This window comes from Cuculus canorus, chromosome 19 (assembly GCF_017976375.1).
Source record: "Cuculus canorus isolate bCucCan1 chromosome 19, bCucCan1.pri, whole genome shotgun sequence".
Taxonomy (NCBI): domain Eukaryota; kingdom Metazoa; phylum Chordata; class Aves; order Cuculiformes; family Cuculidae; genus Cuculus; species Cuculus canorus.
The window spans coordinates 9,893,219-9,906,131 of NC_071419.1; the positions used below are offsets into that span (position 1 = coordinate 9,893,219).

The 12,913-nt window shown below is 47.6% G+C and overlaps 1 protein-coding gene across 3 annotated transcripts in view; it reads right to left on the bottom strand.

Moving 5' to 3' along the window:
* Positions 1-12,913, bottom strand: part of LOC128854080 (collagen alpha-1(I) chain-like) — a 95,772-nt gene that overhangs the window by 43,751 nt on the left and 39,108 nt on the right. For all 3 annotated transcript variants that reach the window (XM_054083959.1, XM_054083958.1, XM_054083957.1), the window contains exons 5-6: positions 11,282-11,425; positions 9,536-9,577 (exon numbers count right to left, since the gene is read on the bottom strand). In XM_054083959.1, the coding sequence (XP_053939934.1) occupies positions 9,536-9,577; positions 11,282-11,425 (186 nt within the window). The remainder of the gene's footprint in view (positions 1-9,535; positions 9,578-11,281; positions 11,426-12,913) is intronic.

Here is a 12,913-nt window from a genome sequence, read left to right on the forward strand (position 1 = left end):
GCTCCAGTGATTTGTCCAGGAGGAGTTTCTGGCTAGTCTAAGATACTAATTACTTCTATTAATGCACTGCAATTAGCAGCCACCGGGCTCACTCCTCTCCCTAACAATGCCGTCCACAGCCTGCATGATTTGTTAGCCAAGAATGGCAAAACCGGTAGCAGCTCTGTGCCACAGGCTCCAACATCTGCCTAGCAAATCTATTTTAGCATCATTTGTAACCCTCCAACAGCTGGGAGGAGGCTAGAGAGGAGCGTCTGCAACAAGAAATGGGCTGAAAACCCATCACAGGGGAAAGGCGGAGGGAGCTCATTTTCCCATTCCTGGTACAAAGGAGGCTTGGAGGTGAGGAGCAGGCATTAGATGCTCCTTCACAAGGCTCTTCCTGAAGCCGCACAATCACATACGGTAATTAAACCCTCTGCAAGCATGATTCCATTTTAGGTTTGGCACACAGTAAATCCAACCAGAAACGAGAGCTGACGAGTTCCAATTAAAAGAATTTTAAAAGTTGACTCCTTCTTGGTTAGCTTTGGGTTTTGCCATTTCTAGTCCTGTTTTGTAGTGGGGTCATGAAGGACCTGTTCAATCACTCCAAAAGGACATTTCTTGGCTTTTTATTTTGTAGCCAAACTTTTCATCCTGCAGCAACACAGGAAAAGGGATGTTCAATCTGGCAGTGTTTGAGATGGAACAAACCCCACCACTGACCCCAAGTTGCTGTGACATGGGTACCAGAATCTGCTGCAAGCTCAAATGCCCTACAGCACCCAACGCACCCAAAGATGCAGGAACCTCCACAACGGTAGTTTTCTCATTTCATTATTAGGCCCTGACATCTTTTTGGGGAAAATAAGGGCCTTTCACTTTCAAACTCCATCCTGGAGACCATGAAAAACATCACCTCCCAACTCAAATCTGGGCATGCAGCTCCAGCTGAGCCAAGCACGTGCCCACCAAGACCTGGGGTTGAAGGAGACCCATTGGTTTCACACCAGCCCCACTCTCAAATGGAGTTTCCTTCTATCCAAGGCCTTTGTTAATGATTAACTAATGATTAAGACAAGAAAATAACAGCACCCAATAGAGACATAAAAGGGAGGATTCGAGCACTAGATCAGAAGTGTGCACTGGCCCAGGAAGCTGGGGAAGGTGCAGAGGGCAGGAGCAGCTCAAGGCTTTCCCACTACAGGGATTCAGCAGTTTCACAAAGGACAAGGACAGACAAGTTCAAGACAAAAGCAGCTACAGCAAGAGAAAAACCTTGCTGGATGGCTTCATATTCCCTGCTGAAATGCAGAAGAGGTCACACAGAGCCAGCCACACTCTTACATCTCAAAAATGAGCACCAAAGTACAATATCCAGGTGTTTACTGCACAAAGGGCATCTCTGGGGCCAGCAGTGACCTGTCCTGGTGCCAGGGCAGGAGCTGCTGGTAGGATTCTTGTGGCATTTTCTCATCTGCAGCACTGGTTGCTGCCATGGAGACCGGGTTCAGGTTTCCATAGGCTGTCACATGAATGCCTGTAGCAAGAAAAATCTTAAACTCAGTGGGTTGTTACACAGAAGTCTTATTTTTGCTGTTAAAGTGCTGAAAAAGAGAAGCCACCTGATGCCCACATGTACCTTGAAGTCCTAGGCAGAGAAAGGCTGCAAGGGTCCCATCAAATCCATTAAAATAAATTGATTGAGGCATTGATCACCCCAGGAAACCAGAGAAAATGTTTCTAAGCACCATTTCCTCTCCCCACCACCAGTAGCAGATGTTCTCACACCATCCCCCTAGAGATGCTGGCACATGCTTGTAAATGCTTACCTGAAGGCATGATAAAATTGTGTGCCTGATGGAACCAAGCCTGACATCACCTGCCATCCTATCAGCCAGGCCCTCACCCCACCTCCTCCTTCCGGGAAGGAGAGTTTGCTTGACATTTGGAGCCTCCATCCATGAAGCTGCTCATGAGAATCACCATGGTCATCCCTGCCCGGCCAGGACCACAACGCTCAGCACTGCAGTGGGAATGCTAGCAGGCAAGGTCTTCTGTGAGGTTTGAGGAGCCCCTTTGGAGGGAACCTCAACAGCCCTATTCCTCATTTATATGTGGCAGAAAAGCCCTTACAAGGGGGACAAATGTCAGCAGAGATACATAACCATAACCTGGGTGACTGTCACTGCCAAACAGCAGCCACAAATATCTGCTCTCTGTGCAGCAAATCCCCAGACGGGTGAAAAACCACAGCCAGTTCTTTATGAGTTGAAAGAAGAATTTATTTTTTTCCCTTTCACAAATTAAATTGTGAAGTAATGTGAGATTGATGTTACATTTTTGTTGCTTTTGGGGAGTTCTCATTAAAAACAGTCTTGAAATATAGCTTTAGTTGGTGAAAAAAAAAAAAGAAAATCAAAGCACTTCAGCTTTCCAACATGACCTGTATTTCTCTCTCCAACCAATAATTTTGCCAGTTTTGACCCGAGTTCCAATTTCCTTAAAACACATTTTGCAGCCAATGAAACCACATTCTTGAAAAGTTTCAGCTATAGCTACTTGTGGGAGAACTTAGAGCCCCATTCTGTACATCTTAAAGAGGGAAATAAATGAAAGATATCAGCACCTCTCTGCTCCACGGGGGCATTGCAGTGTTGGGTGATTAAGCCCACAAAGCCCATGAGCATCATTAGCCAGAAATCATTTGACAGGCAGAGGACAAAGGGAAGCCTGGCTTAAAAAGATACGGGAGATCTTGTCTCATGGAAACAACTCTACAAAGCTCGTTCTTCAAAGGAAGGTCACCTGTGGAGAGGATATCTTGGCACAGTTAGCAGATGTTATAGCAGCCTTCCAGTACTGAAAGGGGCTACAGGAAAGCTGAGGAGGGGCTCCTGACCAGACAGTGCAGGGAGAAGATGAGGGGGAACGGTTTTCAGCTGAAAGAGGGGAGATTGAGATGAGATCTTAGGCAGAAATGTTTTGCTGTGAGGGTGGGGAGGTCCTGGCCCAGGATGCCCAGAGCAGTGGTGGCTGCCCCATGCCTGGAGGTGTTCAAGGCCAGGTTGGATGGGGCTTGGAGCCCCTGATCCAGCGGGAGGTGTCCCTGCCCATGGCAGGTATTGGAACTGGATTGGCTTTGAAGTCCCCTCCAACCCAAACCATTGTATGACTCTATGGCATCAGGTGAGGGAGGGTATGGTGGGAAACCAGGGCTTACAATCTGAGCTCTGTCCTCAAGTTTCCTAAAACACCAGGTTTCGATGTTAGATTTTAACCAGCTGCGCAGATGTTATTAACCACAAGCTGTGAGGCATTGCAGGGTCAGGAACTGAAGCATTCAGGTATTCAGCAGGTGAAGCCAGTGCAGAACAAATCCACACAACACACCAACCACGATGCAGACTCCCAGCGGGAAGCCAGGTCCAGCCCTGGCAGCCTGCACTAACAGCGCTGAATTCCAACACACTGCAGACAAGCAGCTTTTAATTCAATTTCTATGTCTGGCATGGGAAAGGTCTATGCTGGAAGCTCTCATCTGAGGAGCTCAGCGAGAAATGGGTCTCTAAAAGCTAAAAGTTACTGGTCTTTTAGACACAAGTAATCACATCTGAATTATATCGGTGCTGTGTAAACAGAAGAAAAAGCCAAAATCAATAGCATACATGCTCGCTCCTTTAAATAGGCCAAATATAGAAAAGAACCAGCTGAGAAAGACAAATTGGGAACTGCTGGAAACAGCTCAGGAGTTGTCCAAAAGCATGAGGGTTGAGGCAGAAGGCACACGGGCTTAAAACCCCCAGAAATGAGATATTGGAAGTGGAGAATGAGCGCAAATTGAAAGCAGCCATTAAGGATGATAAAACAGAAGGAAAAAGGAATTAGTATGCGATAAGCAACGCGGACTCTATGATTTGTAGAAAATTGACTTGGAGGATGAAAATAAAGACAGGAGCAATCTCTCACCCAGCCTTGCCTCATTGCAACCTGCGGTCCCCATTGTGGCACCCCACCATGTGGAAGTGGCTGAACCCTCGGCTGCAGCGTGGGAAAATGGAACCGGAGCAGCCACACTTAAGTCCACATTTGGGCAAAGCCAGATGACAATGGAATGCTTTCCATTCCAGAAGCAATGAGGAGGAGGGAGTTTCTCAATCCCATCCTGATAATTCATACTAAAAAGTGTTAAAATTGCAGGCTCTCCTCAACACGAGCATGGATTTTTCAGTTTGGCTCAGGAAGCTGGGGAAGCTCCAGGGGACTGGGAAAAGGCTTTATGTTGTGCCAATATGCAAGGAAAAAAAAGGCAAACAGGAGGCCTTGAGTAATTACAGACCCCTTCCCTGACACTGAGCCCAAGCAAAATAACAGAGCAACTGATACGGGGCTCATTAATAAAGAAACCACAGATAATATAATTAACACCATGGTTTTTTTTGAAAAGGGTTGCTGTATAACTAACTTGGTATCTTGCCTGAGGAGATTAAGGATGTTTTGTTGATGAAGATAACAGTGTTGATGTAATGATCCTAGACTTCTGCAGAGCTTTTCAGTTAGTAGGGCTCGATACCATGATCCAAAAATCTCAGCTGGCTTTCCAAATGGAAAACGGGTTAAAAACCAGCTCAGAAGGTATCTGTCTACAGGACCCCAGACAACCAGCCTAACATGCTGCCCTAGTTTTCAGCTAGGTCAGGCTGGGTAAAATGCATTTCAAAGCTTAGTGTCTTCTCTCAGGAAGCACATTTTTGTTAGAAGAAGCCTCTTCTATCCAACAGACAAAGGTCCAATACGATTTACAAGTTCAAGATCAGAGAAAGACAATTTTAAACAGTTCTTTCCACCACATTCTAGCATCAAGTACCTGGAAGAGGCTCGGTCATGGGAAAGTTGAAACTCAAGGCTGACTCCTTGCTAAGCAAGCTGCAGGGATTTAAAGAAGGAATGACAGCCAGGAAATCCTATGGGCTGTGTTCAGCAGTAGATCAGGTCAGACATAATCGAGCCTGGGGAAGAGAAATCCCTTCTGGTGCTCAACACAACCTCCCTCCGCACCAGCCCTTGCTTCATAGAATCGCTTGTTGGAAAAGACCTTCGAGATACTGGAGTTCGACTGTACCTGTCCAATACCAAACCCTGAGCACAAACCATAACATGATTCTATGAACTCTCCATTAGCTGCTTCAAAAAATTATCTTTAAGATGTATGTGTGAACCTTATGAGGTTCAATAAGGCCAAGTGCAGGGTTCTCTACCTGGGTCAGGATCCATCCTCATTTCAGTACAGGATAGGGGATGATGCAAATGAGAGCAGTCCTGAAAGGAAGGACTTGGGGTGCCCATTGATGAGAAGCTCGACAGGAGCTGGCAGAGTGTTCTTGCAGCCCAGAAGGCCAACCGTGTCGTGGGCTGCATCCAAAGCAGCATGGCCAGCAGGGCAAGGAGGGGATTCTGCCCCTCTATTCCTCTCTTGGGAGGCCTCCTCTGGAGTATCATGTCCAGGTGTGGAAACCTCAACATAAGAAGGAGATTGAGCTGTTTGAACAGGTCCAGAGGCGGCCACAAAGATGATGAGAGGGCTGGAGCACCTCTCACACGAGGACAGGCTGAGAGAGTTGGGCTTGTTCAGCCTGGAGATGAGAAGGCTCCCAGGAGATCTTACAGTGACCTTCCAGTACCTGAAAGGGCTACAAGTAAACTGTAGAGAGACTATTCATAAAGGCTTGTGGTAATAGGACAAGGGGGAACAGGTATAAACTGGAGAGGGGCAGATTTAGACTGGACATAAGGAGGAATTTCTTCACAATGAGAGTGGTGAGACTCTGGCCCAGGTTGCCCAGGGAATTTGTGGCTGCCCCATCTCTGGAGGTGTTCAAGGCCAGGTTGGATGGGCCTTGGGCAGCCTGATCCAGTGGGATGTCCCTGCCCACGGCAGGCGGTTGGAACAGGATGGGCTTTAAGGTCCCTTCCAACCCAAACTATTCTATGATTCCAAGATGTACCTTCCTTCTAGTTTAAGTAGTTGGCAGTTTTTGACATAGAAAACCAAGATTTTTTTTTCCCCTCTTACCTACATATGAATTTTCTCTTAATAATCAAGAACACCACGCTGCTATTTGCTTAATTCAACTGGAATGTTTCTTGGTATGATAAAAAACTACCAAGGAAGTCCTGTAAAGTAAAATCTTTTACTCTATCTTGGATATTTTAAAACCTCAACCAAAAAAAAGAACTTTTAATTCAAACTCAGACTGGGTAACAGGCAACCAAAAAGAAAGACGTCTTTGCCAAGTCCCAGTAGCATCTCAGCTCATATTGCTTCATACTGTCTGCTGCCACCAAGCCTGGGCTGACCCAGCAGACATACATACGGGTTGTGCCACACAGAAGCATCTCCTCCTGCTTAAGCACGTGCAAAATCAGGAGCAAAGAGCATCGCTCTTCTGGTTCATTTGGCCTCCTGCTCCCTGGAAACATTCCTGAAAGATTCCTTGGGAGGAGCTCCCTGGTTGCTGGCTGACACTCATCATAAAGCTAGAACAGGGATACCAGCATCACTCCACAATTCCCCTTTGCGGCTGAAGGGGAATCTGCTCAGGCATTTATCCCAGCCCATCACCATGGAATCAAGCCATCTGCTAACCAGAAAACTGCCACGCTGCAAAATAAGACAATTGCCAAGCTCTAAGTCCAGGCTGAATACATTAAATCCTTGCAGAGGTGTCAATAAGAGACCTGCTTTGGATTTTTCAGTCACGGAGACGCAAAGGCAATGGCAAGGAGGAGGAACAAGCAGTCCTCACTGCTGAAACACTGCATGTGTTCACACAGCGACCGTGTCGGACTGCTACTGGGCTGTTACTATTTAAGGAGCTCCCAGCAGTTTTAGGATTGAACGAGACTAAGCAAGCGATTGCAACGCCAATTTTGTTCAATAAATCTGAGGACGAAAGAGCAGACATGTCATGAACAGACTGAGCATCTTCCTAGAGCTTTCACAGTGTTTTTGTATCAAGAAGAAATCTTGGAAGTAGTTTGAGCTGTCCAGATAAACAAACCTGGGGAATTTTGCCTCTTTGGAAATCCATGAGATTTAAGCTTTATTTGACTTTTGGTTGATTGGCTTTAGCCTGCCTGATTCAATTGGTTTGGCTCATTAACACTTGCGCAAAGCATTAGCTCCTCTTGTGGTGAACACCAGCTGATGGGGCTGGGAGGATAGGACCCCCAGCAGCTGACTTGCAAGCAGTGGCCACCAGCAAGGGCTGGGTCTGCCCATGCTCAGGGCTGAGGTCCAGAGGCATGGCACAACACTGGAGCCTGAGCATCGAGCCTCTGTGTTCGTAATCAATTCAGTTTATTAATGGCTACAAATTGGAAAGGGGCAGATTTAGATTAGACATTAGGAGGAAATTCTTCACAATGAAGGTGGGGAGACACGGGCCCAGGTTGCCCAGGGATGTTGTTGTGGCTGCTCCATCCCTGGAGGCATTCAAGGCCAGGTTGGATGGGCCTTGGGCAGCCTGATCCAGTGGGAGATTACCCTGCCTATAGCAGGGGACTTGGAATTAGATAATCTTTAAGGTCCCTTCCAAGCCAAACCACTCTATGATTCTATGATCAACTCTGTCCTCTTGCTCATGTTCAGTACAGGCAGACAAAGAGAAGACAAAAGGGAGAAGTGGCTCAATACCATCCATGTCTCAAAAATTGCTCATAAATTACAGTTAACTACTCAAAAAAAAAACCAGCATCACAGAAAGTTTAGACTGCAATTCAGGTGTATTTAGGCTGCTAGTAACGAACAACTCATCTATTGCCTTCACCCCCTTAACATCTTCCTCCACCATCACTCTACCCCTGCATACTTATTTAGCTCTAATTAGCAATTAAGGAATTTGCCAATACACTAATTTAGTTCTAAGTGAACAAAAGCATAGAAAGTGTAACTACAAAGTAGAGCTTTGGCTCCTCCCTGCAGCAGAGCTGATCTGCTCTTCATTATTTTCAAACTGTAATGCATTAGCAGCATATTTTTTTTCTTTCAATAAATCCGAACGTCAAAGATCCTCAGGCATGTCTGATCCTGATTAAGGGCTTGAAAAATAAACTTGTCCCAAATCCAGAATATTGTTAGTCTTTCCCTGTAGACCTATGAATTCCACCACTTCTGTCATTATGGCCACATCTCATCAATTCACACCAGTCGCCAGGAGTCACTGCCAGCGAAGCTGGGTGACAAACAAGCATTGGATGGAGGGGGAACTTCCTAAACAGGATCCATCAGGACTTGAGGACTAATTGCAGGGAGGCAGAGAGTACCTTTCAGACACACTCACGAAGAGCAATTTGGCCATCTCAATTCATTATCATCACCACAAACCCAACTTAAGCACTGTCCTCAGCAAACAGGAGTGTGCTCCCCTGTAAGCCCCCCTGCTTGCTGCAACGCTTGGGTCAGGATTAAACCCTGGAGGAGAGAGCATGAGCTTAGCCATGCAAGAAGCATAGCTTGCATGAAGGCGTTTAGCAAGGTGCAGCCAGTTTAAGCCAGGCATGAGGACATAGACCATCCCCAAACAATGAATGGCAATGCCTTGGGGAGTGGGGAGAAATCAGAAAGGACTCTTCTGCTCAGTCGCACGCACACACACAAAAAAATATCTTCATTTACATTTGCTGGCAGCTTTCCCCTCAGAATGTCTGTTTGCATGAACTCAAACAGCCTTGGGCTAGAAATCCCAATAAAGCAGAAACATAAAGGACTTGCAGCCTGGCTCACTTAAACCGATCACTCATGTGCCCTGACATGCACAGAGCTGGAGACACACTCCAAGCTCCTGCTGGGTGAGAGAAGCTCCAAGGAGGAGGTGGTGACAGCCCCAACCCCATGAGCAACAGTGGGACTTTGGAGCAGCCACCCCTTCTTCCACTGCTGGGCTCTCCAGGGAGCTGTGCCAAGGAAGCACAATGCCTTGCAACCCCTAGAATCCCAACTGCCTCCTCCCGATGCAGAGCTTCATCCCTTCCGACCTCCTCCACAATGGTCAGCTGCAGCAGCCAGTCTTCTCCAAGCAGACAGCACATCCCACGTGTGACAGAAGCAGCAGGCATCCATCCCCCTGCTTTTTCCTGTACCATGCAGTGACCTGTCACCCTGCTAACCTCACCGTTTCCTTCCTTCCAAGAAAATCCAGCCACAGATCCACAAACACCTCTGTGCACCCACTTGCCTGATCCATCTCATTACCAGCTTCATCCAGTCACCCCTCTTGGGCTCAATGCAAACGCTCAGACAGGTGACCTGAACTCAACTCGGTCCCCACCAGCTCTGAGACATGTCAAGTTACATTCAAACTATTGAAGAGATTTATTGCAGCGAAGAGAATCTTAATGCAGAGCCTTGCCTGGGTATTTTGGCTTTTTCCTTTACTGCTCCTTAAAACAACTGATTTCCCCAGGAGATGCGAAGGTGGTGAGACAAACCTGGAGGACACCAAGAGGGACATTCCCTTCACATACCTCCTGCAGCAATGCAGGAGAGTCATACCTGAGCAGACGAGTCTTGGATTTCATTGGTTTCTTTTGGCACCTAGACAGTTGGAGAGAGAAAGAGGAAGAGTATCACTGCCCAAGGACCTTCACCGACTTAACCGCATGCTTATTGTTGGCTCCAGGATTGAGGAGCACACTGCCAACAGCGACAACACATGCATGCAGAGAATGCAGACTGGGAACCAGTCATTCATAACGTGAAGGAAGACATTTCAATTAAGACTCTTGAGTCTTTGGGTGGTTTTCGTGGTTTCTTTTGTTTTGCTTTTGCAGCTAATCAGCCTGAAGGAGGGCCATCAAGGGATGAGAACTGGTGTGATGTCAGGCAGAATTATCCTGTGGGCTCCCACTTGCAGTCAACTTACTGATGCTTAAAATAAAGCCTTCTCCCAGACAAGTAAGGCACCGGAGCCATTCAAGGGAGTGCTCCAGGCCTACAGAACACAGAGTAATACAGCTCCATCCCTGGAAGTGTTCAAGGCCAGCTTGGACAGGGTTTTGAGCAACCTTATCCAGTAGGAGGTGTCCCTGCCCACAGCAGCAGGGATGGAAATGGATGATCTTTAAGGTTCCTTCCAACCCAAACCATTCTATGATTCTATAATAGAGATATTGAGTAAGTTAAGAGGAGCCTCTCACCTTGCAGACTCAGAGGACACATCTGGTAACTCTTAAATGAGAGGTATGACCTTACTTCTTAGCTCTGGGGAGTGAGTGCGACTTATCTCAGAGCTACAGCCAGTACCTAATTCATGCTGTTGGCATGAGAAATGCCAGGTATCACTTTGGGAATGACTACAGGTTGCATTTGCTGGGAACTCAGACACACCAACCACCCTAAGAGCAAGCAGACAACCAGACCCACTCTTCTTTCCCCTTCATTACACACTTGGCCTTCTCTGCATTTACTCCCTGGCAAAACCAGCTTCTAATTAATCCCTTATGATGAGAGATTTTCCGAACATCCTCCTCTTAAAATAATAAATGTGGGAATTGATGCAGCCCACCCTGGGGAATGGAGCAATCACTGCAGGGCTGCTCCAGGGCCAGCAGCACCACCTGGATGTCACCACTGGCTGTGACACATGGGAGGTTCATACCAAACATTGACATTAGGCACTGGCCCCTTCAGCGAGTCTTTCTTGAGCACTGCAAAGCCCTTCTAGACACTAAGTCTCAAGAGATGAGGTGTCTCCCTGGGCCAACTCCAGCTCCTGAGAAACGCCAAGGTAAAATCCATAGAATTTCTATTTTCCAGCAATGCTGATAAAACAGAGGAGTCAACTTTTGAAAGGATGATGCATCAAAGGGCACAATGCAGCAATCTTGCTGGGAGCGAGCAAGAATTTCAAAGCGCACTTTTCAAACGCAGCTTTCACCCCCTCCCAGAAGCCAAGCTCCATTATTTCTCAACAGCTACTTGCAATTTTCCTGTGTTAAACACGTGAGCGCAGGCAGCCAGACACACACCCAGGCTCTTTGGCTCAAAAACTCTCCCTCTAACCCATTCTCCCTTTGCACTAAACCCACCCATGGCTTGAAGGGAGGGTTTGGATGATGAAAGAACCACCCCTCCACATGCTGGCCACTATTGCCTCCTTGCATCTCAACTCAAACAGGAGACCCAACAACTTCCAGGCTGCATTAACACCCTGGGTTGGGCCTTTCCTTTAAATTGTGTTACATCAAACAGGAACTTGGGGCAGCAACCCCAATGTCTGTCAGCTGCCCTCAGTCACACCTCTGGCCAGAATGGTGACAGCTCCCACGGCGAAACGAAGGGGTTGAAGTTGAAGGAGCATGTACACTTTGAGTTGTAGCTGTGGCACTGCTCGCTGGCAGCTGCTGGGTCTCCCATCACGAAGGTCAGTTGCTGTAGAGCACCCTGGAAAAGAGGAGACACAGAAACCATAGTTCATCCACATGCTTTCTTCCAGAGGAGAGGGACAGGTGTGAGGATGAAGGATCTCCAGCCCCTCATTAGGAGGCTCTGGAGCATGTCCAGAGAAGAGCAACGAAGCTGGTGAGGGGGCTGGAGAACATCTGACGAGGAGCGGCTGAGAGAGCTGGGGTTGTTTAGCCTGGAGAAGAGGAGGCTGAGGGGAGACCTTATTACTCTCTACAACTATCTGAAAGGAGGTTGTGGAGAGGAGGGAGCTGGGCTCTTCTCCAGGGGACAGGAGAAGAGGGAATGGCCTCAAGCTGTACCAGGGGAGGGTCAGGCTGGATATCAGAAAAAAGTTCTTCACGGAAAGAGTCATCGGGCACTGGAACAGGCTGCCCAGGGAGGGGGTCGAGTCTCCTTCCCTGGAGGTATTTAAGGAACGGGTGGATGAAGTGCGTCGGGACATGGTTTAAGGGAGTGTTAGGAATGGTTGGACTCGATGATCCAGTGGGTCCTTTCCAACCTGGTGATTCTATGATTCATGTGGACTTCTTTACAGGATGATATGGGGAAGGGTTGTTTACAAAGGCTTGAGTGATAGGACGAGGGGCAAAGAGTATAAACTGGAGAGGGGCAGATTTAGACTGGACATAAGGAAGATTTTCTTCACAATGAGAGTTGTGAGACACTGGCCCAGGTTGCCCAGGGAAGCTGTGGCTGCCCCATCCCTGGAGGTGTTCAAGGCCAGGTTGGATGGGCCTTGAGCAGCCTGAGCCAGTGGGAGGTGTCCCTGCCCGTGGCAGGGGGGTTGGAACTGCATGATCTTTAAGGTCCTTTCCAACCTAAACAATTCTACAATCTTATAATTTAGGCAACCAGAATTCACTCCCCTCCATCTTCAAGATCTGGATGCAAAGATTCTGCGAGCAAAGGCTAAGCGCCAGCATCGCACAGGTTATTATTCTCAAGTTAAATAACGGTGAGGATTCAAAAGGTGCTAAGCACACTGCAGGATCAGGCCCTTTTATTCACCCTCAAGGGAGCATTCCTGGTGCAGGGGCAGTACCCAAAGGGACCCTTCGACATGTTGAGTACTGTGTGTCTGGGAATTCCACCTCCCTGCACAGCCAGGTCCTACAGCTCTGAGCTGGGTGCTGCACGGCAACACAGAGCTGCTCTTGTACTGCAAAGGCTTCATTAACAGCAAACGCAGGTGAGGAGAGAGACCAAAGGGAAAATATTCTGTATAGGAGAGGATTGACAAAGGAGGAAAGAATGAAGCACCATATTGGACTTCCAGCACAGACCAGCAGAGGAAGGAGGCAGATATACAGACATGCACGTTTGTCTGCACAAGGCAAAACGTCAGCCTCCAAGGTTCTGCACTTGTGTAAGAGTTAAAGCAGATTCAAAAAGGGCTTCCTGGCCTTGTTACACTGCCTTCACATTTCCTCCATTGAGCTCAGGGTGACTGAAATAAATAGTTAG